This window comes from Lithohypha guttulata (genome assembly GCF_036872675.1).
Source record: "Lithohypha guttulata strain CCFEE 5908 chromosome Unknown scaffold_1, whole genome shotgun sequence".
In the NCBI taxonomy this organism is placed as follows: Eukaryota; Fungi; Ascomycota; class Eurotiomycetes; order Chaetothyriales; family Trichomeriaceae; genus Lithohypha; species Lithohypha guttulata.
In genome coordinates, this window is record NW_027042750.1 from 2,461,001 (window position 1) to 2,483,771 (window position 22,771).

Consider the following 22,771-nt stretch of genomic DNA (forward strand, 5'->3'; position numbering starts at 1 on the left):
TTCTAGTGGCACCCACTCGAAGTTCGTGGGAGCGTGCTCTAGACCCATGCGGTGCGCAAGCCACCAAGATCCGTTTCCGGTGTAGTTGACACTCATTGATTGTTTGTGAGGATCGCATACGGAATACTTCTCGACGACAGTAACCAGATGTGAGTTGTATAGGAGAGGCAGAGTTGTGGCTGGCTGCATTGATAACGAGACGGCATGTCCATAACAAGTAGGCGTCGAATTTGAACTAGCTGGTTGTTACCGTCGTGACTTCCGGAGTCGATCCGTTCTTGGCAACAGTAACTTGAAGAGGTAGATTGAAGCTAATCGGGAGCGTTCCTATTGGTTGTGGTTATACAAAAGTCCGCTCCTATTGTTTCGGGTTCATCGCGGCTTTTTCGTGCCGTCTTTATTCCTCCATATGTTGTCAGGCACCAAAGCCACTGAACCCCATGTTTGGTATCTGTTGACGAACAAGCTTTGAGGCTCGAGCAGAATTGCAAGCCCCAGGCCTTCTGACTCGTTCGAAATAAGATTGCAAATCTAGTCCCGGGATGTGCTTTCGGCTTCCTTTTCGATACAAAGGTACGTGCCACCATGACTTGATCTGGTACTAGGTAGTGGTCCGAGCTTATCATCGCAATCAGGCTATTGTATCCGAGGCTGCCACCATCTGCTCATACTGCAACATTCATCCTCGCGCACGAGCCACGTACTTGGCATCGTGCTATGTCAGCAAGCTCGTCCAGGTAATGTTGAACGATTGCACATCCACTACTAGCCTTTCAATTCATTCATGCGTGTCTGCCAGGTCTCAACGCCCCTCAGTTGCGCTAGAATTTCCTCCTTCTCATCTTCTAGCTCAATCCGTCGATCAGCGTCTAGAGGTCCGAAGCCAAACCCACCCTTTCCGTCAAACTGTAGGATGAAGTTGTGATATCGCCAAAGACTTCTGCGATGACTTACAGTCATCAAAGTTGTGCCCAGGCTCTTGGCTGTTTCATACATCTTCCTCTCCATGTCCATAGTCACGGAACTTGTACATTCGTCGAGTATGGCGTACTTTGGCTTGTGGTAAAATAGACGAGCCATAGCAACTCTTTGTTGAAGGCCACCAGAGAAAACATCACGCCATTCTTCGATGGCATCCCAACCGCCAGGCCGATCCACCACTGATTCAACCTCCAGAACACGCAGAATATCGAGCAGGTCATCCTCGGAAACTTTCTTGGCTCTGAACTCGTATAAGCTGTCGGGATAGATGATCTGGTCTCGGAGAGTACCTCTCGATAAATATGGTCGTTGAGGGATGTAGAAGATGCTTTCAAAATTAGGCTTCTTGACCTTTCCGCCGTAGACTGGCCAAAGGCCACCAAGAATGCGGAAGAGTGAAGACTTGCCGCAGCCATTGGGCCCTACGATCAGCATGTGATCACCTGGCTGAATGCGGAAGCTGAGGGCTTTTACGAGTACATCGCCGTTGGGACTGATGATTGGTACTTGGTCAAACTCGATGTTCTCGCTCTCTTCGACCTCACCACGCCCACTGAGTACCTGAGCATTTCCTTCGATACTTGCTGAGCTAACCAGTCGCTTTTGGAAATTTCCTTGTGAAACTTCATCCATTACGTCGAGCAAGCTAGACACTCTTGAGGTGTAGCCAGCCAGCTCGACGATCTCTTTGTAGCTGAACATGACTCGTCCAAAAGCATCAGAACTGCTTAAGAGCAGTCGGCGATTTGTGATAAACGACTCAGTATGGTTGGCGAGCTTTCCGATTGATTGGCCAGGAATCTTGAAGAAGACCGGCACGCTACATAGAAGCAAGCCGAGAGCACCCCAGAAGTACTTGATGACAAAGTCTTCCATGAAGCCGTGATAAAATCTTCTTCTCAGGATGCGATTAACATGCTTGATCAGCGTAAAGTAACCCTTGTCCAAGCCGTCTTTTTCTGCTTCGTGTCCACCATACAAAGCAATCTCCTCACTGTAATCTATCAGTCGAGTATGCTGAAAACGGAACTCTCCTTCTAGTCTTGCCTCTTCAGCTACATACTTGCCAAAGGGAGGTGTGAGAGCGCGCATTATGTTTGCTGATACCTGTACCAGTAGGGCCATTGCAAACAAGCCTTCTCCACCAACCGACCTGGACAAGCTGTAGTTATAGATAACCATGTCTAGTACTGGCTTGGCAAGATTCGAGTAGAGCTCGGCAAGGGAGTTGGAAAATCGAGACACGTCGACGGTAATCAGCTGATCAGCGTTTTTGATTCGATCGTCAAGAGCTGTAAGAGTGTAGAAGGTCATATTATCGAGGTATTTCTGGTGGATGTGGTTCGTGAGCCTTGTTCGATAGGCCAAGGCCAGCTTGCATTGATGATATTGCAGCATGGAGTTAGTAAAGGTTGCAGGAACAGCTACCAACATCCACCACACCAATCCTAGTATGAAGTCCCTCCCTCTGCCCTTGACGAGTGAGGAAACGACCTTTCCGTCGAGCTCGGCAACATACAAGGACAGTAAAGTCCTCACAACCAGAAAAATACTGTGTGATACCAGCAAGCGCAACTCCTTGCTCCTCAAACCTGGAATGCATATCTTAAGCAGCCTGAGTAGGTTCCGGAAGAACTCTCTATTGAGTTCAACGCGCTTCTTCTTGTGCTCTGTTTCTTTGAGGTCCTCACCAGAAGCAGTTTGGCGTGCTCGTAACTCAGCTTGCCCCCTCGCAGCGGCTTTCTGCTCGGATACGGCATTGTAGACGCGATGTGTTAGCGCAACGACAAGTGTGACATAGACGGTTCTGGAGATCTTGGTACGATGCTTGAGGTATCGTTCGGTAAGCTCGGCTATCAGCTGCTTGAGATTGCGACCAGGTGGCAGCAATTTCGACTGCACCGCCATCTGCTTGTAGAACTGATTGTCGCAAACATTTGGATGTGGAAGTTTTCAGATCGACCACGATTCACTCAGGTATCATGACCAACTTGAAGGCAATGGGAGCACATGCGAACTGAACTTCGTCGGCAGGAGCGCAGGCCGCGCTTGTGGTTCGATCTCTAATTGCTGAGTGAACAACTGAATCAATGTGTTTTGGCGGCAACATATTATGGCTCTTCAATCTGGCATGTGAAAGTGTAAGAGTGGCTCGGCAATGTTACTCCAATAGACGCTCAAACGTGATCAGTAATCCGGGCACCAACACGTTGTAAATGGATGCTGGTGAAGAGTGACTTGGTATCAAGCACTTAGAGCTGGTCTCGCTAATGTTTGTAAGATCACGGTGTTCATCACAATGTGTAGATCTAGACGCACGGTTGAGTATACGCTCGACATTCTATTGGCGAGTCCGTGGACTAACATATTGTTGTGATGGTATACCAAATGGAAACAGATCCTTTCTCGTCTGAAGGCATCATAGAATTACAACCTCTGCACCTAGGATCTGCCGATGCATGGTGCGCCGTCGAGTTCGACGCAAGTCCGGAAAATGAATTCTTGCATCTGGCGGAAGTGCCACAAGCTTCCGTACACAAGCTGCAACCTAGCATCTTGAAGTTAGAACTTGCACATGACTCCTTGGAACGAATCGATGTTGACGACTCAACATCAACAGAGCCCGAACACACTCCTTCGCATACAGTAGCTTCTCAATTCTACGAAGACGACGTTAACATTTGGACAGCTGTTTTCACATCTCCAGCCAAATCAAGACACGAGCTTCTGAGCTGGGACCACTTTAATGGCCATAACAACCAGTTACAAAAGCCAATATATTTGACAGAAACGGCGCCAAAAGTATACGACGCGTTCATCAGCAGAGTATGGCGATCCAAACACGATACTCGTCTGAAGTATGCCGATGTTGACCACATGCGCCATGCGCTCGTTAATCTCATGCTTGGCCGAAACTCCCGCTTCTTTATGTGGGACAACACATCATCTACCTTCCGGCTGAGCATTGATGATATTAGTCTGCCGGGACTGACCCCAGAGTTCACACGCACGGTCTGCGGTCGGTTTATTTCTCTAGGGTCTGACATCCGGCGTCTGAAGGACTTCTGTGATTTATTAAGCACTACTTCAACTGTCTGCGCCTTGCAGAGCTCAATCGTTCAGGTTGTCTATGGCATCGAGCAGCATTTTGCAGCACAAGTCGCCGGCACCACTACCATTCTCCAGCTGCACGACAATGCCGAGCTTTATATGGGAATAGTTGGCTTATTGTCAAGACTCACTAGCCTTGTTGGCCGTGCGGTTGACGAGAAGACACTCTTGACAGCAGTCCTCGCGGCTCTTGACGAAGCCTGGTTTTCAGCTAGCGACTTTCAATACACAATCAATCTTTTGGCAGCCGCTATTGTTGAACCTGTTCTACGCAAGATCAGTGAACAGCTCCGCACGCCTTCAGAGCAAACATTTAACACGGCTAGTGTGCTCTTGTCAGATCTACTTCCGCAGGAGATGGATGTTGTCAGCGAAACCACCGAATGCCTTGTCATTGTGTACAAGCATGACCCGCAGTCACAACGCCATGCTGCCAAACCTCTCGAATCCATGACATTGGTGTATAAATGGGGAGACATTGTCGAAATGCAGCGGCTTGCTGATGAGCTTGAGGATAATCTGAAGGCCTTTCCACGTGGATCATACAGCAATGCCATACCACATAGTTTACACGAGGTCTGTTCGATTTCAGGATATCCCTTCCAGGTCGACTTCGACCTGCTGCCGAATAACTTGATGTTTGAGGCTGGCAATAGCGACAAGGAAGAGGCAGCAACTCCGACTATACGGAACTTGGTCTCCGAAGCACTAATGTTGGAGCGTGCAGAGAACGAACCGGACCTCTCACCTCTGCAATCTTTGAAACTGTCCCTGACACCCTCGCTTCAAGCTCAACACCGTGTTGCTACTTACACGCTTCTAAAAACGATGTTCATCGATCACAACCTTACAATGCATCTAGAGGCACTTTATGCATTCCCGCTTCTGGGCAGTGGCTCGTTCGCTACACGATTGAGTAGAGCTTTATTCGACGCTGGCCAGAATAGTGCGACAGGGCTGAATGCTGGACTCGGACTCGATAATAGGGAGACCTGGCCACCCGCAACTTCCGAAATACGACTTGCACTTACTGGTCTTTTCTTAGATTCCGAAAGTCCGGCGCTGAATCGTGAGGTACTCGATTGTCTCTCTTTCGCTATTCGAGATCTATCGGAGGAAGAACTGGAGTGCTGTAGGGACGTTCACTCAATCTACGTACTCGACTTCCTGAAGTTGAATTACAGTCAATCAAACCACATCATCGAGCTCGTCATCACTCCGACAATCCTCGATAGATACGATCGTGTATTCAGATTCCTGCTTATACTGCTTCGACTGCATGCACTGGCTCAGAAAACGCGGTTGAGGCTCGTGCGTAAACGACAACCGCGATACCCATCTACACAGAGCAACAAACTCTGCACGGAGGTCCATCATTTTGTCTCGACCCTTGTTGACTTCGTCCTTAATACAGTGATAAAGCTTCCGGCCATGGTGTTCTTAAACCACACGAAGACGATACATCATCTTCTACTTACAGACAAATACGAGGAGAGTATGAACATCGTAAAAAGCATCAGTCAACTACGCAACTACCACGAGGAGATACTAGACGAAGTTCTTGAAGGACTTCTTCTGGGGGAGAAGCAGACCAAAGCCTATCAGTTGACGTGCTCAATCCTGTCACTTTGTTTGGAGATTCTGTCTGACCTCACTAGCTCAGAAGCCTCCAGTATGAGTCGTTTATCGAAGGAGTTCAGGTCGCAGATGCAAATATGGTTACATGAAATCCGGTTCTTAGCTAAATCTTTAAAGCCAGCGCTACAGAGACTTGAGCACCTCTGCCTTGCCCTCGATCTATCTGGATATTACAAGTCCTGATTAATAACCGACATAGTCCACACTTTCCCTCGAGACACCTGTTAGCTTACTCCAGCATTTTGACTTCGTTCTCAAAGACTTATTTCCCCAGCCAGCCTCCCATCAGGTATGCTACCCACATCACGAACAGGAGGACCAGGCTGCGCTCTATATTCAAATAGTCCATTACAGCGTACTTGAACTGCTTCTGCAGGCTCAGCTTGCCCTCTTTTACTTCCATCTGTCGCCGTTTCCTCATGACTTGATCTTCTGCTCTAGCCTTTTGCTCTAGCTGCCACTCGATACGTTCTTGACGCACGAATAAGGCATCTGGTTTCTTGTTCTGCTTTGCTCGTCGGTCAGCTGCTCGACGTTCTTTGTGGTTGGGTTTGCAGGATGTGTCTGTCATTGCGGGTTTGCCTTGATGGTTACAATATGTCAAGCAGAGGAAATCAGAGGGATGACCGGCTGAATTGAGAACGTATGCAGCTTAGGTATGGGCTCCGTGAAATCTTTCGTCCTCAGCTTTAACTCAGCTGGATTATTACGGTGTGCTAAACTGAGTAGAAGATGCTTTTAGCAGTATAGATACCGATCACATTCTATGCACATTTGCTGCATCTTGTATGTTTCCAAAACCATTGTCACGTGATTGATGGAATTGGCCAGGTGTTCATCGATAGAGATGACGAAAGGTGTCCGCTCACGATCTGACACACACCACGAACGTGGACAGCATGGCTCTTCCAGCATGTTCCATACCGCTGTTGTAAACGGTCGAGCTTTGTGAAGAGGACCCGTAGTTGGACTTTCATATGTAAAGCAGTTGGATGAGCAATATTCACTCGTTGCTCTTTCCCGACGAGACAGCCCTGTCCCATTAGTAGGTACTGACATTGTCCGCTCCTCGGAGAGTTCTCAGGCATAAGGACCGTTCAGGTTTCTCAACCACAGCAATTCTTTATTCGTATTTACCCACGTTTTCAAAGACTCTGAGATATCATGCGTGCTCTTCTTTAGATCCCAAAACTCTTCAGGCAGACCCAATGGAGCTTGAGAGTCAATCTCGGCCAGTGCAGCTCTAAATACAACATCGAGTCTCCTTGCAAGTGGCCAGCGCCTTGCACACATATTGATTGCATGCATAAGTATATCGAAAACTGCTTCGCGGGCGAAACCTGTGCCGCGCTCCAGTGCTAGTCGAAAGCGGATGGCTTGTGCAACGAAATGGGCAAAAGCTGGGCTGTTGATCTCCGTATCTGCATCTGACATGTTACGGACTACGTCGATGATCTGGTGGTAGGACTCCATACATCGATCACGTGCGAGCTGAATGTTCTGGTTCTCATTGTCGAGGACATAACGCTGATAGATCATGATGACGGCAGCATGCGCGAGGAGCCTAGTGAAGATGTGATTGATGTCGAAATCGACGGCGCCATCGGCGAGAATGGTGTATCCCGATGTTGGCATGCCACGAATATAGGACATGGAGTTGTGATATATGTCCTCAGTTGCCGTCATTGTCTCTCCTTCCAGTACCTGATGACGACCTCGTGCAAAGGAGAGGAAGAAGTCATGCACGGGTTGCAGACCGATTGCGGCCAAATGAACGTGGGTGACAAAGGAGTCCCTGAAATCTGGTGCTGTAACGTATGCTATACCCGAAAGATGGTCGATAAGGGCGGCTGTTTTGTCCTGCCAGGATACTCCCAGTGAGGAGGCGGCGTCGAAGGCGAGGATGCCCCATGTCTGGGCAACTTGGGAGTTGCCAGATGTGAAGGTTTCTCGTGATGGCGGACCGACTTGGTGTGGCGACTGTGCTTCGATACGCTGCAGAAGCTGGCGAAAGATGCCAATGTGTTCACCTGTGCGTCGGCACATTGACATGATATTGAATGTGCTAGGTATGTTGTCCGAGCCAAAATCGAGAAGCGCGATGATGAACAATGCCTGTATGGAGCTCAACGATGGATTTGCCATTGCCTCTGTCAGGACTTCGGAACGCAGGTGCAGCGACAATCTTCGTCGCCCTTTATAGCCTAATGAAATTGCTTGAGAAGAATACTCGATTTTGAGTGCGATTACTGCACGTAACACGACATCAGGTATATAGTCGACCGTGTCTGGAAGTTCCGCCAGGCTAGCTTGAATCCTCTCATACTCTAGGATAGGTAGCCAATTGTGATCTTCTTTAAACCAGAAGTCTGCAAGTGTATGGAAGTAAGAGCTCGGCAAAGACATCAGGTCGGCAACAGCACCATTTCTCTCTGCAAGATGTCGCGATGTACCATTTATCGGCTTGCGAGGAAACGAATTTGCGGCAGGAGATATCTCTGGCAGGTGGAACTGTTGCTGAGGCTCGATTATCAACGACGGTGTAGCAGAAGTGGTGACAACCGGAGTCGACGTAAGTGAATTCTTCAGTGCATCAAATTGACCTTGGAGAGACTCTAGGAGCACATCAGTAAGACGTCACAGTTGATGTCTGACTTGGTCATGACAGACAAAACGAAATCGTACAAGATCCGATCAACATACCGATTCGAGACTCGAGTTCTGTGACATAGCCAGCACGCAGACCACGCTTCCTGGGTTGGCCAAGATATTGACATTCGACCTTCGCTTTGACACAGAAGCTACATCTTGGTAGATGGCGGTCGCAACGAGTTTTCCGTTGTCGGCATAAAAGGCAGCTAATCTTGTCAGACCAGGTTGACGAGGATTTGACCGTGCTTATAGATAAAAGGCAATCATGTCCGTGTTAGGGCTTTCGACCGGAAGAAACTCACACGGTCTTGCTCAGTCGCTGGTCATCGCTGTGATCGGACACCTCGCTGCTAGCCATCGAGAGTGACCGTAGTCGCTGAGACTATGATACTGACGAGGTTGTGTTGAAATCGGCAGCGCAATTTCGGACCGCACGTAAGAAGTGGTCCGCTAGCACCACTACTGACGCGTATCTTGCGTCAGGAGCGATCTAAAACCCCGCCGACCTCGTTTGAGATAGTTGCTATAAGAGGGCACATAAGTAGACGAAAATTCAATGCGAGAGAGGCGCGATACTACTAGTAAGCACAGTATCTACCATTGCGGAACGCTGAGAACTTTGAGGCCACCATTGACGGCGTCAGCCTCTGCCAGGCCTGAGAGTAAGCAGTTGTCGCTCGAATGATCGCAGTGTACTCTATGTAATCATTGTCTACACAATACTGGCGAAGACCATCAAGCGCGACTGCTGAATCAGTCGAGATACAGGACGACATTCTAGGCAGGCGCGCCAGGGTATGGGTGTTCCCAGAGTTTCGGACAGTGCATGATCGGCAAGATTGCTGGTTTTCGGATCAGTTCGCTTGGTGGCGTGGGAGAACCACTGTAGCGTGATTGCTGCATGCAGTCTTTTTGAGAGAATCTTTCCGCGCATTGAGATGCGAGATCTTCGGCAATGCACTGACCTCAATCTGGTATTGTGTGCTCGTATTCTGTTGCGTCTAGGCTGGCTCGTCTTTCCGTCGCAGTCGGAATACCCCTGATCATCTTCCATCTGCTTGAACGTTCCTTACCATACTCGAGTATCCGAAGGTGGGTTGCAGTTACATCACGTTGTACGGGCGTGCTAAGGTTCCACGTGTCTCAGCCGACAAACCACATGCGGTCACCAAAGGTCTAACCAGAATGGGGAGTTTCTGTTAAAATAAGAAGCTCAAGTACGTTTTTTTGGGGCGTTGTTGAGTACTTGTAATAGGTACCAGTAATGGAAATATGTCCACGATGACTCTCTGGAACGCGAATCAACGAAGTCGAGGCAGCTATTCTCCGTTTACCAACGCAGCCACATTGCTGAATTCCTTGGCACAAAGCTGCTTCATGGATACACCACGTGTAGTAGCCATGTCTCATTGGTCAAGACCTGCAGCATTCCGGATTCCATGCCGCCATGACCAGATACAAGCGAGTCCACCTCGCCAATCTTCCTGGAGAATCAGATACGGGATCTCGCCCCCGCCTTTACCTGCAAGGATTCTGTACCACAACCGATCCTGCTCTGGCCCACTCTCGACTCTTTCTGACAGAACTCAATGCTTCTCAAGGGGCAATAAGCCTTTCCGGTGCTATTGATCATGGAACGACTTCCTCTTCTTCGTTCCTTCGATCTTTTGCATCTTTGAGTTTGGCCTTGCTGATCCCAAGCAACAATGTTGTATCTCGAGCCTAAAGGTCGAGACTGGGGCTCAATTGTGAACTGGGACGACCTTGGAAAGCTATACGCCGGCATCATCATCACATGGACTTTACTGCTCGTTGCTGGCGCAAGCTGGCTGGTACTCAACAGACAGCTACCGTTCATCAGGATTCGAAACCTGCCGCTCATGATCGCCTCCACCGCTTTTCTTCACGTCTACCTCGTTAAGATATTGTTGGCTTATACCACAAACGGGCACTTTCTATGTTCGGCCGAGTTTTGGATCATGTCCATATACTTGCCCTTTGGTATTGCCCTCTACCAAGCATATCTCGTTCAGCTGCGCAGCATTTGGGAACAGCAACAATCTCTGGTTCTGAGAAGTTCTAGTGGAGAAAGCATTCGCAGTGCTAGCTCAACAGGCTTGATTTCCAGATGGCAACGGCTTTCGAGACTGCACAAGTCGTACCTTGTGATCAGCTGCTTTATGGTCGTGCAGGTATGTTGGTACTCCCGACGACCCGGTCCGTGCTAACAAGGTTGTAGCTTGTCGTCACTGGTGTGTTGTACGCGACCACTCCAACCCTACAAGGCGACTGGACGAGTTATGGCAAAATTTCACACGCCAAAGGTCAAAGTCTATGTCGCAAGTCGCTTCAGTGGATTCCATCCGCATTCTGGCAGCTGTTCTGGAGCTGGTTCTATGGCCCCTACACCTTGTGGGAAGTCCGCCACATACGCGACATTCACTTTTGGCGAGCGCAGGTCATTGTCAGTGTTATTTCCGGCTTGCCTGGAAGTCCACTCTGGTTGGCTGCCCTGTACTCACCAGTGTTCAAGCCGGTGAACAGGCGCTGGGTGCCTCCTATGTGGTTGGCTCCTGGCATCATTGTCATGCAGTTTGTCACAGTCTTCTTCCCCATCTACGAGGCTTGGCTGTCACGACGTGATATGAAACGTACACTTTCGATGCTTCAAGCATGGGACAGGAGTTCCGAGGCAGCGTTCAAAGATGCATATTCTTTTGGCAAATCAACACCAAAGACATCCGTCGACGGATCAGATTGTAGTCGACAGTCAATATCACCAAATAGTGAAACGAGAATCAACACTATGGAATCTATGAGAAAGACGTTGTCGATCAACCCTGTACCACTCCTTGGCTTTGCAGCAACCAAGGACTTCACTGCAGAGAACATTCTTTTCCTGGTGCAAGTCAGACGCTGGCGTCAAGCTTGGGCAACCGCTTTTAATGGTCAATCGGAAGTCGCAGAATCCTCACGTGCAGGCCTCTTCGATATGGCTGCCGAAATATATGAGACGCTTATCAGTGAGCGGACAGCTGACTTTCCTATCAACATTGAAAGCAAAATCAAATTACGACTCGACTCTATTTTCGAGACAACAACTCCAAACTCTCCAAGTCTAAGTGCCACGTCCTTTGACGACGCTCTTAACGACGGTGTCCCACGCGTTCAACGCATGGCATTGCGACATCTGGAGAGCAGTGATTCAGAGAAGACATTATGGAACAAGACTGCTACTGTCACCATTCTCGAGCCTCTATCCGATGAGAAGCCGCTTGTAAAGACGACGACACCGATAAGTGACGGCTTCGACGAGCATGTCTTTGATGATGCAGAGAGAAGCATCGAGTATCTCGTTTTGACAAACACATGGCAAAAGTTTGTTAAGGAAGGTAACGCCAGGAGAATTGATGCTGAGCTGTAGATATTGTACAACATGTCAATTTTGTTCACTTGACGGGATTTCTTCCCTTCCTTCGTTCCTTTGCAGTTACCGAGTTCATGCTTACGCTGTGATTTCAACTTTATTCGATATCAGTAGGAGAATATTGCCTGCAGGGAAAGCGAACAGTGCGCGAAGTTGTGGACAATGGGTCTTGGAATTTACCCACCTATTCTCTGACCTCGTTGGAGCAACATTTCTCGATCTTGCGTCGCAACTGCTGCTTTTCGACCTTTGAGCTTCACCTGTTCAGCCCTGTTTCGCGTTTAATGGCGATTGGGACACAATCGTAAATATGACTGCCGTTGTTCTTGCATACGGTCGATGTTGAGGATGCATTCCCGAGGTATAACGAGTTTCGACCAGCTCCGCTACAATTGGAGATCTTTTCAACTTTCTGAATATACTCACGTTTGGACATAAGGGAAAGGAAAACTAATAGACCCATGAATTTCAGAGACATCCCGCCCCAAACGAAAATCAAACTGGTACCCTCGCAGATTTCATATGGCAGATACTATCCAAGATGAAGGTTTTCGCATCGAGACAGACGCTCTTGGTTCGATGCAAGTCGCCAACGACAAACTATGGGGCTGCCAGACTCAAAGATCCTTGCAGAACTTCGATATCAATCGCCCACGAGACCTCATGCCCCCAACACTGATCAAAGCCTTCGGAATATTGAAAGGAGCTGCAGCTGCAGTCAATGTAAAACACCGAGCCCTTGACTCAAGGCTCGGTGAGGTGATACAGCAAGCTGCAGCAGAGGTGGCCTCTCTAGAGCTGATCGACCACTTTCCCCTGGTGATCTGGCAGACCGGATCAGGAACGCAGACGAACATGAATACGAATGAAGTCATATCGAATAGGGCAAATCAGATCTTAGGACATCCTTTAGGGAAGAAATATCCTGTGCATCCCAACGACCATGTGAATAAGTCGGGTTCATCCAATGACGGTACAGCAACAGCAATGCACATCGCAGCTGTCCTTGATATCGTCCATGTCCTGCTTCCCAGCCTCGCAGAGCTAACAGAAACCATGTGGCAGCGTGCCAAGGACTTCGACGACATCATAAAGGTCGGACGAACTCATCTTCAAGATGCTGTACCTCTATCACTTGGTCAGGAATTCTCCGGATTTGCGACACAGCTGGAATATGGTGACAAGAGAGTGCGGCTTTCCCTTGAAGCCCTACGAGAGCTTGCCATGGGAGGAACTGCCACAGGGACTGGCTTGAACACTTACGCCAAATTCGCTGAAGACTTCTGCGCCGAAGTAAGCAAGATGACGGGCCAGCAGTTTATCACTGCCCCAAACAAAATGGAAGCTATATCCGCCAACGACGCCTTGGTCTTTGCGTCTGGCGCGCTGAATACTCTAGCTTGCTCTCTGTTCAAAATAGCTCAGGACATCCGATTCGAGGGTAGTGGGCCACGATCTGGACTAGGAGAATTACTCCTCCCTGAAAACGAACCTGGTAGCTCATTTATGCCAGGCAAAGTCAATCCAACACAGTGCGAATCAATGACAATGATCTGTGCCAAAGTGATCGGTAATCATACCGCCATCACTCTAGGAGGACTAAGCGGACAATTCCAGCTGAATGCGTTCAAGCCTTTGATCATATCAGATTTTTTGCATTCTGTGCGTCTGCTAGGTGATGGAATGCGCAGTTTTCGCAAGAACCTGTTGGTGGACTTACAAGCGGATCGTAAAAGGATCAAGCAGCTTTTAGATCAGAGGTATGTCATTGAATGTCAAGTACTCCTGGACTCTACTAATGACTGCAGTCTTATGCTCGTGACGTGTTTGCAACCACATATTGGGTACGATATGGCTTCGAAGGTAGCACATCATGCTCACAAGAGAGATTTGACATTGAAAGAAGCTGCTCTAGAGCTGAGTGCTTTGAGTGCCGAAGATTTCGATCGATATGTGAGGCCAGAGCTGATGATCAGGCCTTCGAATGAGCCATCATAGACAGCACTGTTATCAGGCATACCACTAATCGACCTACATACTGTCAGTGACCCCATCACCCGTGCACACAAGCACTTGTGTCTTCAAGCTCGTTTCTCAGAATGAAAACAAGCAGCAGGCCACGTACGGAGGAGACCCGACCAACGTCTTATGTTGATGGCTTGACCTGACCAAGCGGATCAACTATCACTCAAGACAATCGGGCATCATCCTCATTCTCCACGAAAAACGCGATCTCAATTCGGGATTTCCTCTTCTCACGGAGAATAGGGCTTTGCAGTAGCTGCAATGATTCACGACTCACGCGGCTCTCTCGACAAAGACTTGGTTCGAAATCTTGTGTTTCTTCACTGGACCTGTACGAGTGAGTATGTATGCCTGCATAAGCCAAGAACAATGTAATTTCAGCACTTCCATATTACTAGTATTGTACCGTTAATCTCTTAGCGGATCTATCGCTACCGTTTTTGGTATTGCCCGTTCTACTCTTCACGCTGGTTGGAGAAATTCAGGTATAAGAGCAACAACTTGCCAGCAATTCTTGGCATAGCATAGGCATTGACGATGGCCGATACTGCTTCTTCGCCCGGTCACGAAGTCGAAAGATCGTGCTCGCGGAGAAAAGGATACTTTTTAAACGGAAACTCTGCAGGCCTTCCCTCAGCAGTAACATCTGTCCATGAGCCGACCGACCGCGCTCCATAAAAGATCATGCCATCGATCTCGGGTTCGCGTCATTCACATTTGCCGTGACCTCGCTCCTGGGTTGAGTTGATTGGCAGGCTAATTGAGCTCGCGGTGCAGCCTCGTATGCGCATCCTGACGGCCGTGATGTGGATGTCACTCGACGGGATCACGAGGAGAAGAAACAGTGTTGGGGATATCAGGGAATGACACGCGGTGGGCTCTTGCGCCTTAGTGATCAACACAAAGGCTTCCACTGTGTTATGTGGTGTGCTGCAGGATTTCGAGGAACCATAACTCCCAGGAAGAAGTGAGGTAGAGGGACGACGGGAAAGTGGAGAAGAGGTTTGTATATGTTTCGCGAACAGCCGGGGTTTTTGAGAGAATGCTGTATCATGTTAGTAAGAGCAACGTCGCCTGGTATTTGCGTCAGATTGGAGGTAGAACAGCAAATGTAAATCGCCAAGGGGTGTCATGAGATCGACACGATAATTTGATATAGGTCAATTTCCTGCAGCGATGCTTCTCCAGACGCACGACACCACTGGGTTGTTTCGCAAGTGCGGAGAAACACAATGATTGGTCGTGGCCATTGTTTCGATACAGCTCTTGCATCTCGAGATCACTCGATGATTCATCTCGAATGGCCGAATTTGGCCTGGAACAGATGCAAGATAGTTTCGAGATGTCGTCTTTCGGGATAGGACGTTAGGGTTTGCCAATTGGAGAGTGTACGTCTTTTGGTTGCGGAGAAGACATGTCTCGACCATCGAGACCTTGACCCCTCTTTCGAGATATGTGCTGCCATATAAACATTGCGAAATGTCTCGCAGAGATGCGCAAGTATTCTGCCACGAAAGCAGACAAGGTAGAGCCCAAGCAGACAACTTTCCTTGAGTAAAGTCAATATGGCACCATCAGCTCCGGTCATCCTGTTTCATTACCCGTTCTCCCCATGGTCACAAAAGGTCACAGCTTACCTCTCCCTTAGGGGCATACCATACACATCATGTCATCAGCCAGTCATTCAACCACGTCCAGACATGGACGCTTTGGGAGTCAAATATCGACGAATTCCGGTCATGTCAATCGGGCGAGATATATACTGTGACACTCTGCTCATGATCGAGAAGCTGAACGAGCTCTACCCAGTAACAGACGAAGCTCCTGGCATAGCAGCCACCAAGGCGCAGGATCGAGCTCTCGAGAGACTGCTGGAGAAGTGGACAGATGTGGTAGTCTTCAAGTACGCGGCTGCGGCCATTCCGACCTCGAACCCAATCATGAGTGACAAGAACTTCAGGGATGACAGGAAGGAGCTTTGGGGCCGTGAGTGGACGGAGGAGCATCAGGACAGCCTGCGTCCAGAAGCACTTGTAGTATTGAGATCGAACATGGAGCTCTTGGAAAACGATCTCTTGACAGAGGGCCAGGACTTCATTTTCCCAGGCTCACAGCCGTCTCTCTCGGACATACACGCAGCATGGATTTTCACCTGGCTAGCGGATATGGACGATGCTCTTCCCAAAGGCATTTTCTCGGCTAAGGACTTCCCCAAGACGTATGCGTGGTTCGATAGATACAAGGCAGCTATTTCGCAGGCAATGAAAGAGATGGACACGAGTGGAAAGGTTAGGCAGATCGAGGGTCAAGACGCTGTAAAGGAGATTTCTGAAGGTCCGTTTGGTGAAGATCAGCCTGCGATTGATGAGCGAGACCCAACAGGTTTGCAAGGAGGAGAGCAAGTCAATGGCTATCCCACAGATACCGGCTTTTCTCGCAAAGATGCTGGTAAGTTAGTCGGCTTGACATCGCGAGAAGTGGTGATTGCTAGCAAAGCAAAGAACGGTGCTGAGATCAGAGTACATCATCCAAGATGGAACTTTGCCGTAGAGAAGGCGTAGACATCCTTTGTTCCTAGCTGCTTCATAAGATGTGAAACAGACAAAGACTGTTCATCTTCTCCGTGTTATCTTTTGCTGGAAATTCGGAAAGAATGTTTGGAACTGCTAACAGCTTGAGGAAGGTACGACGGCCAAGAAGAAGCATTATTGCTGTGCGTGGTCAACCGTATATATGTCCATCTGCTAGTCAGTCGAGCAATTTGCTAGGACACGTTTCGAGATAGGATTTCTGTTCTAGAAGAACGTGATGCTAAACCACAGGGAACCTCTCAAGCAGTGCCTGGATCGACAGTAATGAATTCAATATGGTCGTAAAGACGTACACGGCTCCTGAAAAGCTTACTTAGCATTGCCAATACTGATGTCATGATCCGATATCTTTAATACCTGTGCTCATGGAAACGTGCTCCAGTAACAGGCTGGAGTTCAGTATCAGTAAGGTATCCATACACTGACAGACCTACTTACATCGCTAGAATGGACGACTGGCAAGATGCAGCGCTCACAACGCGACACATGCACAATCGCCGTGGCGGGCAGAGTACCAGCGGCAAGCAGAAGAATGCCATCTTCGACGTACGAAGGACTTTTGGCACATACGAAGTAAAGTGTCCGGCCGCTGAGAAGATCATTGCAAAGGCGGGTGACAGTGGCGGTCCAGCAAAGCTCGAGATATATGGCCTCAATGCGGGTGGAGATGCAGTGCATGCCGAACTGTTTCTTCCTGGAGCATTGCACGCTGTGGTCATTCTTGCTGCGAGCAGGAAGACAATGAATGCGGTTATTCGACGCTTGGAACGTGCATACACAGCGAAAGAGCGTGTGGGCTCTGCGAATGATCATGTTGTTGACGACGAAGAAGAACCAGACAGGGAAGCACATGACGAAGACGAAAACGAAGACGAAGACGAAGACGATTTTCAGAACCGTAGGGTTCAGCAGTTCGAGAAGAACAGTTTCCGCTCGCCGAAGTTCTGGCTCAGATGGCAAGGACAAGTCACAGGTAAACCTCGAAGTCAAGAGGACGACCAGGAGGTGAATCCCAATACTATGAATACGGATAGTGGTTACTTGGTGTTTTCAGGCAATAGCTGCGACAAATTCGAAGGTACCATCAGCTGCGAGACCTTGGAATGGCGAAACGTGAAATTGAAAGGCTGGAAACTCACGTCAAAATCAGAACGGGATTTCGCTATGGAATGGCATCCCACCACTGAGGAGACTTGACGCCGATTCCCGCCTGACTATCTATTCACGTTTTCTCTGCTAGCACAAGCTCTACCGTTCCAGTACGGGTTTGTCCAGTGGTCTACGACAATATTTGAGGAATTCAAATGATCACATTTCGAGACCGGAAGCTCCGGTTGCGCCCCCCAGCTTAGCAATATGTAACTCCGGTCCTCCGCCGCCATGCTAACACAACCGCACGTCTACCTTCACTATGCTCGTTCAATACTCCTCATCCAGAAACATTGACATTTCGCCTCGCTCTTCGACTCTACCAAGGAAAGCTATCAGAGGACCAAACTCTTCCAGCTCTTCCTTCGTAAGTACAGCTGACGCCTCTAGATCTGGTGATTTCTGATGGCCTGCATCTACTCCTGTTGAAGTTGACCAATTCTCAGGACTTGTGCAAGGACTATCGGCAAACTTGACATACTCATCACTCGAAAGAGTGTGTCCAATGCTAGTGACATCAGTGCTAGTACTAGCGGGAGCAGCAGGGAGGTCAATCACCGATAATCCTTCTGCCGAATCTTGACTCTGGGCAGCAATTGTGGTCTCAAAGAGCTCGTCAAATTCTGTAGCAGGCTCAGTGCTCGAAGTACACGGTGGTGGTGACGACCCCGTGGCAGCAGTACTGGTTCCTGAAAGACGGATGTGCTCTTCTCCAGTTGGAAGTGGTGTTGGCGCTTCTCTGACGCTCGTCTTTCCCTTATCAATCTTTCGCTTCTTCTGCTGCTGTTGGTCCTTACTCACGGGTGGCGACGACGATAGATTCCTGCGATCCTCGCTAGTCCGTTGAAAGGTACGTTTCCGACCAGTGTTAGAAACTGTGGTCGATCGATCGCGATCGAAACCCTCACCAGGCGGCATAGTCTTGGCTACAGTCAAGTTCCCATTGTGATTACCTAGCTGAGAGGAAAGTCTCACTTGGCCTCTAAGTTGAGGTGCCGTCGATGTCGCACAATTCGCCATTCTAGGAGCTTGATCTTGCGGCACTGGAGACGGTGATAATTCAGTAATCCGATTGAAAGCCTGAGCCTGGTTTTCGAGCATTTGTGTTACCTGCGGACGGACAGGTCGGGGCTGATTAAGGAACGGGCTGGGTTGGTACTGTCGAGCTCGGCCTTGCATAACATGTGTCTGGAATTGACCTTGCTGTTGCATGTTGCGGTAATGCTGCTGTTCAGCGGAGGGACGATGTCTAGCCTGTACTTGAAGCACCGGTGTTGGTGCCTGTGGTACTGGGCTTTGAACCATCGGCACCGGATTATGCTGATTGTTTTGAGATGTACGCTGCATTCTTAATATTTCTAACCTTCGTTGTTGTTGTTGCATCCCTTGCAGTCTTGATTGAGTGTTTACGCGAGACCTCGCTCTGGCTTCCTGTCCAGGTGTTTGTGGTCTGACCACTTGTTGTGTCGATGGTCCTGGATCCCCTGTTACTCCACCTCGAAATCCAGTTGCAGGATATTGAGCTAAAGGCGGGCTTATTTGTGGTGATCTGTTAGCAAGTATTGGCTGTTGCTGTTGCTGATACATTGCTTGCTGGAAGTCTGCGTGCTGTTGCTGGCCTGGAACTTGTCGTTGAGGGGTCATGCGTGCCTGTGATTGAGTATGAGCAAGCATCTGAGGATTGACCTGTGGGTTAGGTTGCCGTGGATACATCATTTCCTGTTGGCACGCTCTTCGCTGCTCGAGAATTTGCTGTTGTACAGGCACTTGTTGGCTAAGCCACTGCTGGCGTTGCCTGTATTGTTGGTACTGTTGAGGTGTCAGATTTGTAGGTACTGGCTGGCCCACTGGTGCAGTATAGGGCGTTGCAGCATGTCGATGCATGGGTGTATCACCATTGACATGACCGGGCCTTGCTGAATTGTCCGGGTCAATAGGAGGCCATGAATGATCCATGGCGCGCTCAGCAGGAGCTGATGGTTGTTGCATTGTTCCCGTCTGCGATGGCCACATTGCTGACGCAGAGGATTCAGTCGGTCGATGGAAGACGTCCAGGTAATATATTGTCTCCTCCCTGCGTCGCTGTTTGTTTGCAGAACTCTGGTTACGAACGAAATTTCTGCTCTGATCCACCATGTCGAGGACCTGGGGTGGGGCTCGGCGCACGGTTTGTGAAGGATTGCAGCTGTCTAGACCTCTAGCTGATGTTCTATTGCTAGATTGAGTCATAACTGGAGGACCTGCCCCGACTGTCTCTTCCTGTGTTTCTGCTGCTGGATTCTGGTCGGTCGATTGTGGTGGTTTTCGTCGCTGTTGGAGCTTCTGGCAGTCCTTCACACTAACGTCTTCTTCGGCGAGTCGTTGCAGTTGCTCTGGCTCATATATACTCTCTTTGTGCAAAGAGTATGGTATGCTGTGGGAACTTGCTTTGGTAGATTCAAAATCCGATCGAGGCGTCCGCAATGTTGGTGGTGGTGGCAATCCGTGAGATCTCGTTCGTTTAGTGACAGGTCGAATTAATTGCGATAGTGACTGTAAATGTTGCAAACGATGATCGTGACGAGCTTCAAGGTACTTCAGACCTATAGGTGTTTGGATTATATCTGAAGATGTGGTGTCTCCTTGCTGAACGCCTGCCCAGCTCCCGTTGCTCCAGCTCATGTGCATAGAATTATTGTCGATACAGCCGATCATATTCTACAACCACTATTTATGTGTTTGGGATGGAGTTGCTGTAGTGTAATGGTGTAACTTGAGCTCGCCGTCGCCTTCTCCTCTAGCTGATGCTGCTCTATTAACTCCGTGAACTCAGCACAATCTTTTTCTGATCGAAGTGTGAAACTGCAGGCTACTGCCTGATACGAGGTACTTAGAACTCAAGGATTAGCGGACCAAGATCGCGAGAACTCACGTCGCCTGACCGTGCTAGTTTAAAAGCGTCGTCTTAACATCGGACTGCAGTTGACTGGTATATGCACCTTCACTCGCTATTTTACTGCAAGATAACACTTTCGAGCTTGCTCACAACATATCGCATAGTTACTCAACAGGAATTATTTCGTTCTTTTGCTCTCAAGATGGTTTCTGGACGAGCAGAATTTTTTTTCCCGTCTGACACTTGTGATGGTAACGATCCTGGCTCGAGGTGTGCTTCTTCACGATCTTATCGTTGTTATGGTTCCTCCACTTCCCACATAATTCAATCGCCTCGAATTGCCAGGGTGTAACCATAGTCGCTCGTGCGGCCTTAACATTGTCGCATCGTGGTGATGAGGTAAGTGGTAGGGTTTCGAGTCGTGGGGGTTCGATCGGCATGGTGGTTCTCTGTGGTCGCCTTCGAGGCGATATGTGGTAATCCTTGTTGCAGATAGACTCCCTGGTGGGGCGTCTTGGGCAGCCGAAATTCACACAAGTTGGACATTCGTGGTGGACTAACTATGCAGATAGCTGATGATCGAAGTTATATACGGACGTGCTGGACTTCGAGATTGAGAGACTGGTTAGTGATGTAGGTGTGTTACGTCTGGGGAAGTGACTCGCCAGCGTGAGGACTTCTGTTAGACCACATGTATGTCCTGCCCGGCGGACCAGTTTCACGGGCGTAGATAGAAACTGTACACAAGTGGCAATCGTGACTGCCACTCGTAGCTAATTGCAAAATTCTGATCATTGTCCACCCCGTAGTAACGTCTACACGCACCGCGCGGTGCAACTGTTACCCTCAATGAATGATCTCGAAACACAATCTTAAATGTTCAAACGACTTCCCCTCATAGCTCGAGTCAAAACAATGCTCTTTCTCACAGTCTCAGCACCAGATGTCCTTAAAATGTCGAACCAACCACGCCACTCGTTGCTCTCAATCAAACCTAGAACTCTTCTGAACGCGCGCTCTCAACCACCAAGTCCAGACGCTCGACTCCTCGCCCGAAGCCATTGACTCAACCAGTCAGCCTTGTTCTGATAGCCCAATCCCTCGCACTCATGCCAGTATAGACAATCTCTAAGGTAATCCCAGTTGTTATCCACGAATACTAGATACCAAGCTCGTGCTTTCTCTTGTGCAGACTCTGCCCAGACACTCTCGTCAGCCTGCTTGCCGTATAGAATACAGATGTAAGCAAAAAAGAACTCCTCGACCTCGCGCTCGGTGACCGGCTTGTTCGACATTAGCTTCCGACCTGGTACTTCGTGTTGTCTGGCTCCAAGTTTCCTAGATTCCTGGTCTGACATGCAGGAGAGGACCAACCTCCATACATAACGAAAGAATGCTTTGATCTGTGCATATACTTCCATCCCATCGTTTGACGTGCGGCTGTCTATTGCCCCATTGACCATCTCTTCGAGTATCGGCAGGAGAGATCTGGAGAATGGTGCGTCATACTCGTTGATGAACTTGCGTGTCAATGAGTTCTTTGCCTTCGCAATCTCGTCAGAGGACATTGCATGGATGGTACGTTTCTGTAGATTTGTGCGTGCTTCTCGTGTTAGTTGTGGAGTTGGTGGCATTCGTGGTTGATACTGTCCTTGAAGAGTAGTCTGATCTAGCTCTAGCTCTTCTGAGACCACATCTTGCCGAGATGATGAGTATGTGGCGACAGACTCCAAATCAGCAGAGTCTCCTGGCGCTTTGCGCTTCCTTGTTTGTGTTTGATCTGAACCATCTTGGTGCATCAAAGTTTGCATTGACCGTGTTGTGGCCTCTCCACTGAATGGGGAGGCTTTGGCTGGCTGGTCGATTTCGACATTGCTAGCCCGCAATCCTGTATTTTTTCGGCCAGGTGTAACGTTCCTAGCCCTCGCCTCTGCATACGCTGCAGCAACTTCACCATCATCGAAAGAACATCTGTGAGCTCTATTTGCCTTTTGGCAAGTATCACAGACGGGAGGAGTACCTCTGCATCCTTTCTTGAACTTGATGCATGGCACACAGCGGTAACCCTTCTTTCTGTTGCCCTCCATGCTGAAGACTTGACTTTCAGAATCCATGCCAAGATGACGTTGATGATCTTCACTTGCAGGAAGTTGATTGACCACACCTGCCATGTCAACTGTCAATGTTTCAGTTTTGATCTGTTCCTAGTTTGTTCGTTGTTCTTTTGGTAGACTATTGGAAATATTTGAGCGATCTATGGGAGTGAATTGTGGAAAGAAAATAATTGCTTTTCTACTTTTCTCAAACTGTTGGATGCGGGTC

The 22,771-nt window shown here is 48.9% G+C and overlaps 9 protein-coding genes across 9 annotated transcripts; 5 read left to right on the top strand and 4 right to left on the bottom strand.

Annotated features, from left to right (window-relative positions):
* Positions 1 to 765: 765 nt before the first annotated feature.
* On the bottom strand, positions 766 to 2,889 carry PXA2 (ATP-binding cassette long-chain fatty acid transporter pxa2; the record flags this gene model as incomplete). The annotated part of the gene is made up of 2 exons (XM_064895279.1): positions 766 to 906; positions 955 to 2,889. 2 exons carry the CDS (start codon positions 2,887 to 2,889, stop codon positions 766 to 768), a joined length of 2,076 nt encoding a protein of 691 aa, XP_064757966.1.
* A 480-nt stretch (positions 2,890 to 3,369) lies between these two features.
* Positions 3,370 to 5,913, top strand: LTR64_000899 (uncharacterized protein; the record flags this gene model as incomplete). Its single annotated transcript, XM_064895280.1, has 1 exon — positions 3,370 to 5,913. One exon carries the CDS (start codon positions 3,370 to 3,372, stop codon positions 5,911 to 5,913), a length of 2,544 nt encoding a protein of 847 aa, XP_064757967.1.
* An 897-nt stretch (positions 5,914 to 6,810) lies between these two features.
* On the bottom strand, positions 6,811 to 8,740 carry LTR64_000900 (uncharacterized protein; the record flags this gene model as incomplete). Its single annotated transcript, XM_064895281.1, has 3 exons — positions 6,811 to 8,345; positions 8,434 to 8,531; positions 8,685 to 8,740. The coding sequence occupies 3 exons, from the start codon at positions 8,738 to 8,740 to the stop codon at positions 6,811 to 6,813; spliced, it is 1,689 nt and encodes a 562-aa protein (XP_064757968.1).
* Positions 8,741 to 10,088: 1,348 nt separating this feature from the next.
* On the top strand, positions 10,089 to 11,806 carry LTR64_000901 (uncharacterized protein; the record flags this gene model as incomplete). Its single annotated transcript, XM_064895282.1, has 2 exons — positions 10,089 to 10,574; positions 10,622 to 11,806. The coding sequence occupies 2 exons, from the start codon at positions 10,089 to 10,091 to the stop codon at positions 11,804 to 11,806; spliced, it is 1,671 nt and encodes a 556-aa protein (XP_064757969.1).
* Positions 11,807 to 12,331: 525 nt separating this feature from the next.
* On the top strand, positions 12,332 to 13,807 carry FUM1_1 (fumarase fum1; the record flags this gene model as incomplete). The annotated part of the gene is made up of 2 exons (XM_064895283.1): positions 12,332 to 13,569; positions 13,618 to 13,807. 2 exons carry the CDS (start codon positions 12,332 to 12,334, stop codon positions 13,805 to 13,807), a joined length of 1,428 nt encoding a protein of 475 aa, XP_064757970.1.
* Positions 13,808 to 15,399: 1,592 nt separating this feature from the next.
* Positions 15,400 to 16,395, top strand: LTR64_000903 (uncharacterized protein; the record flags this gene model as incomplete). The annotated part of the gene is made up of 1 exon (XM_064895284.1): positions 15,400 to 16,395. One exon carries the CDS (start codon positions 15,400 to 15,402, stop codon positions 16,393 to 16,395), a length of 996 nt encoding a protein of 331 aa, XP_064757971.1.
* Positions 16,396 to 16,872: 477 nt separating this feature from the next.
* Positions 16,873 to 17,622, top strand: LTR64_000904 (uncharacterized protein; the record flags this gene model as incomplete). The annotated part of the gene is made up of 1 exon (XM_064895285.1): positions 16,873 to 17,622. One exon carries the CDS (start codon positions 16,873 to 16,875, stop codon positions 17,620 to 17,622), a length of 750 nt encoding a protein of 249 aa, XP_064757972.1.
* Positions 17,623 to 17,844: 222 nt separating this feature from the next.
* LTR64_000905 (uncharacterized protein) lies at positions 17,845 to 19,710 on the bottom strand (the record flags this gene model as incomplete). Its single annotated transcript, XM_064895286.1, is given in 2 exon segments — positions 17,845 to 18,531; positions 18,550 to 19,710. 2 exon segments carry the CDS (start codon positions 19,708 to 19,710, stop codon positions 17,845 to 17,847), a joined length of 1,848 nt encoding a protein of 615 aa, XP_064757973.1.
* Positions 19,711 to 21,468: 1,758 nt separating this feature from the next.
* Positions 21,469 to 22,620, bottom strand: LTR64_000906 (uncharacterized protein; the record flags this gene model as incomplete). The annotated part of the gene is made up of 1 exon (XM_064895287.1): positions 21,469 to 22,620. The coding sequence occupies one exon, from the start codon at positions 22,618 to 22,620 to the stop codon at positions 21,469 to 21,471; it is 1,152 nt and encodes a 383-aa protein (XP_064757974.1).
* Between the last annotated feature and the right edge of the window lie 151 nt (positions 22,621 to 22,771).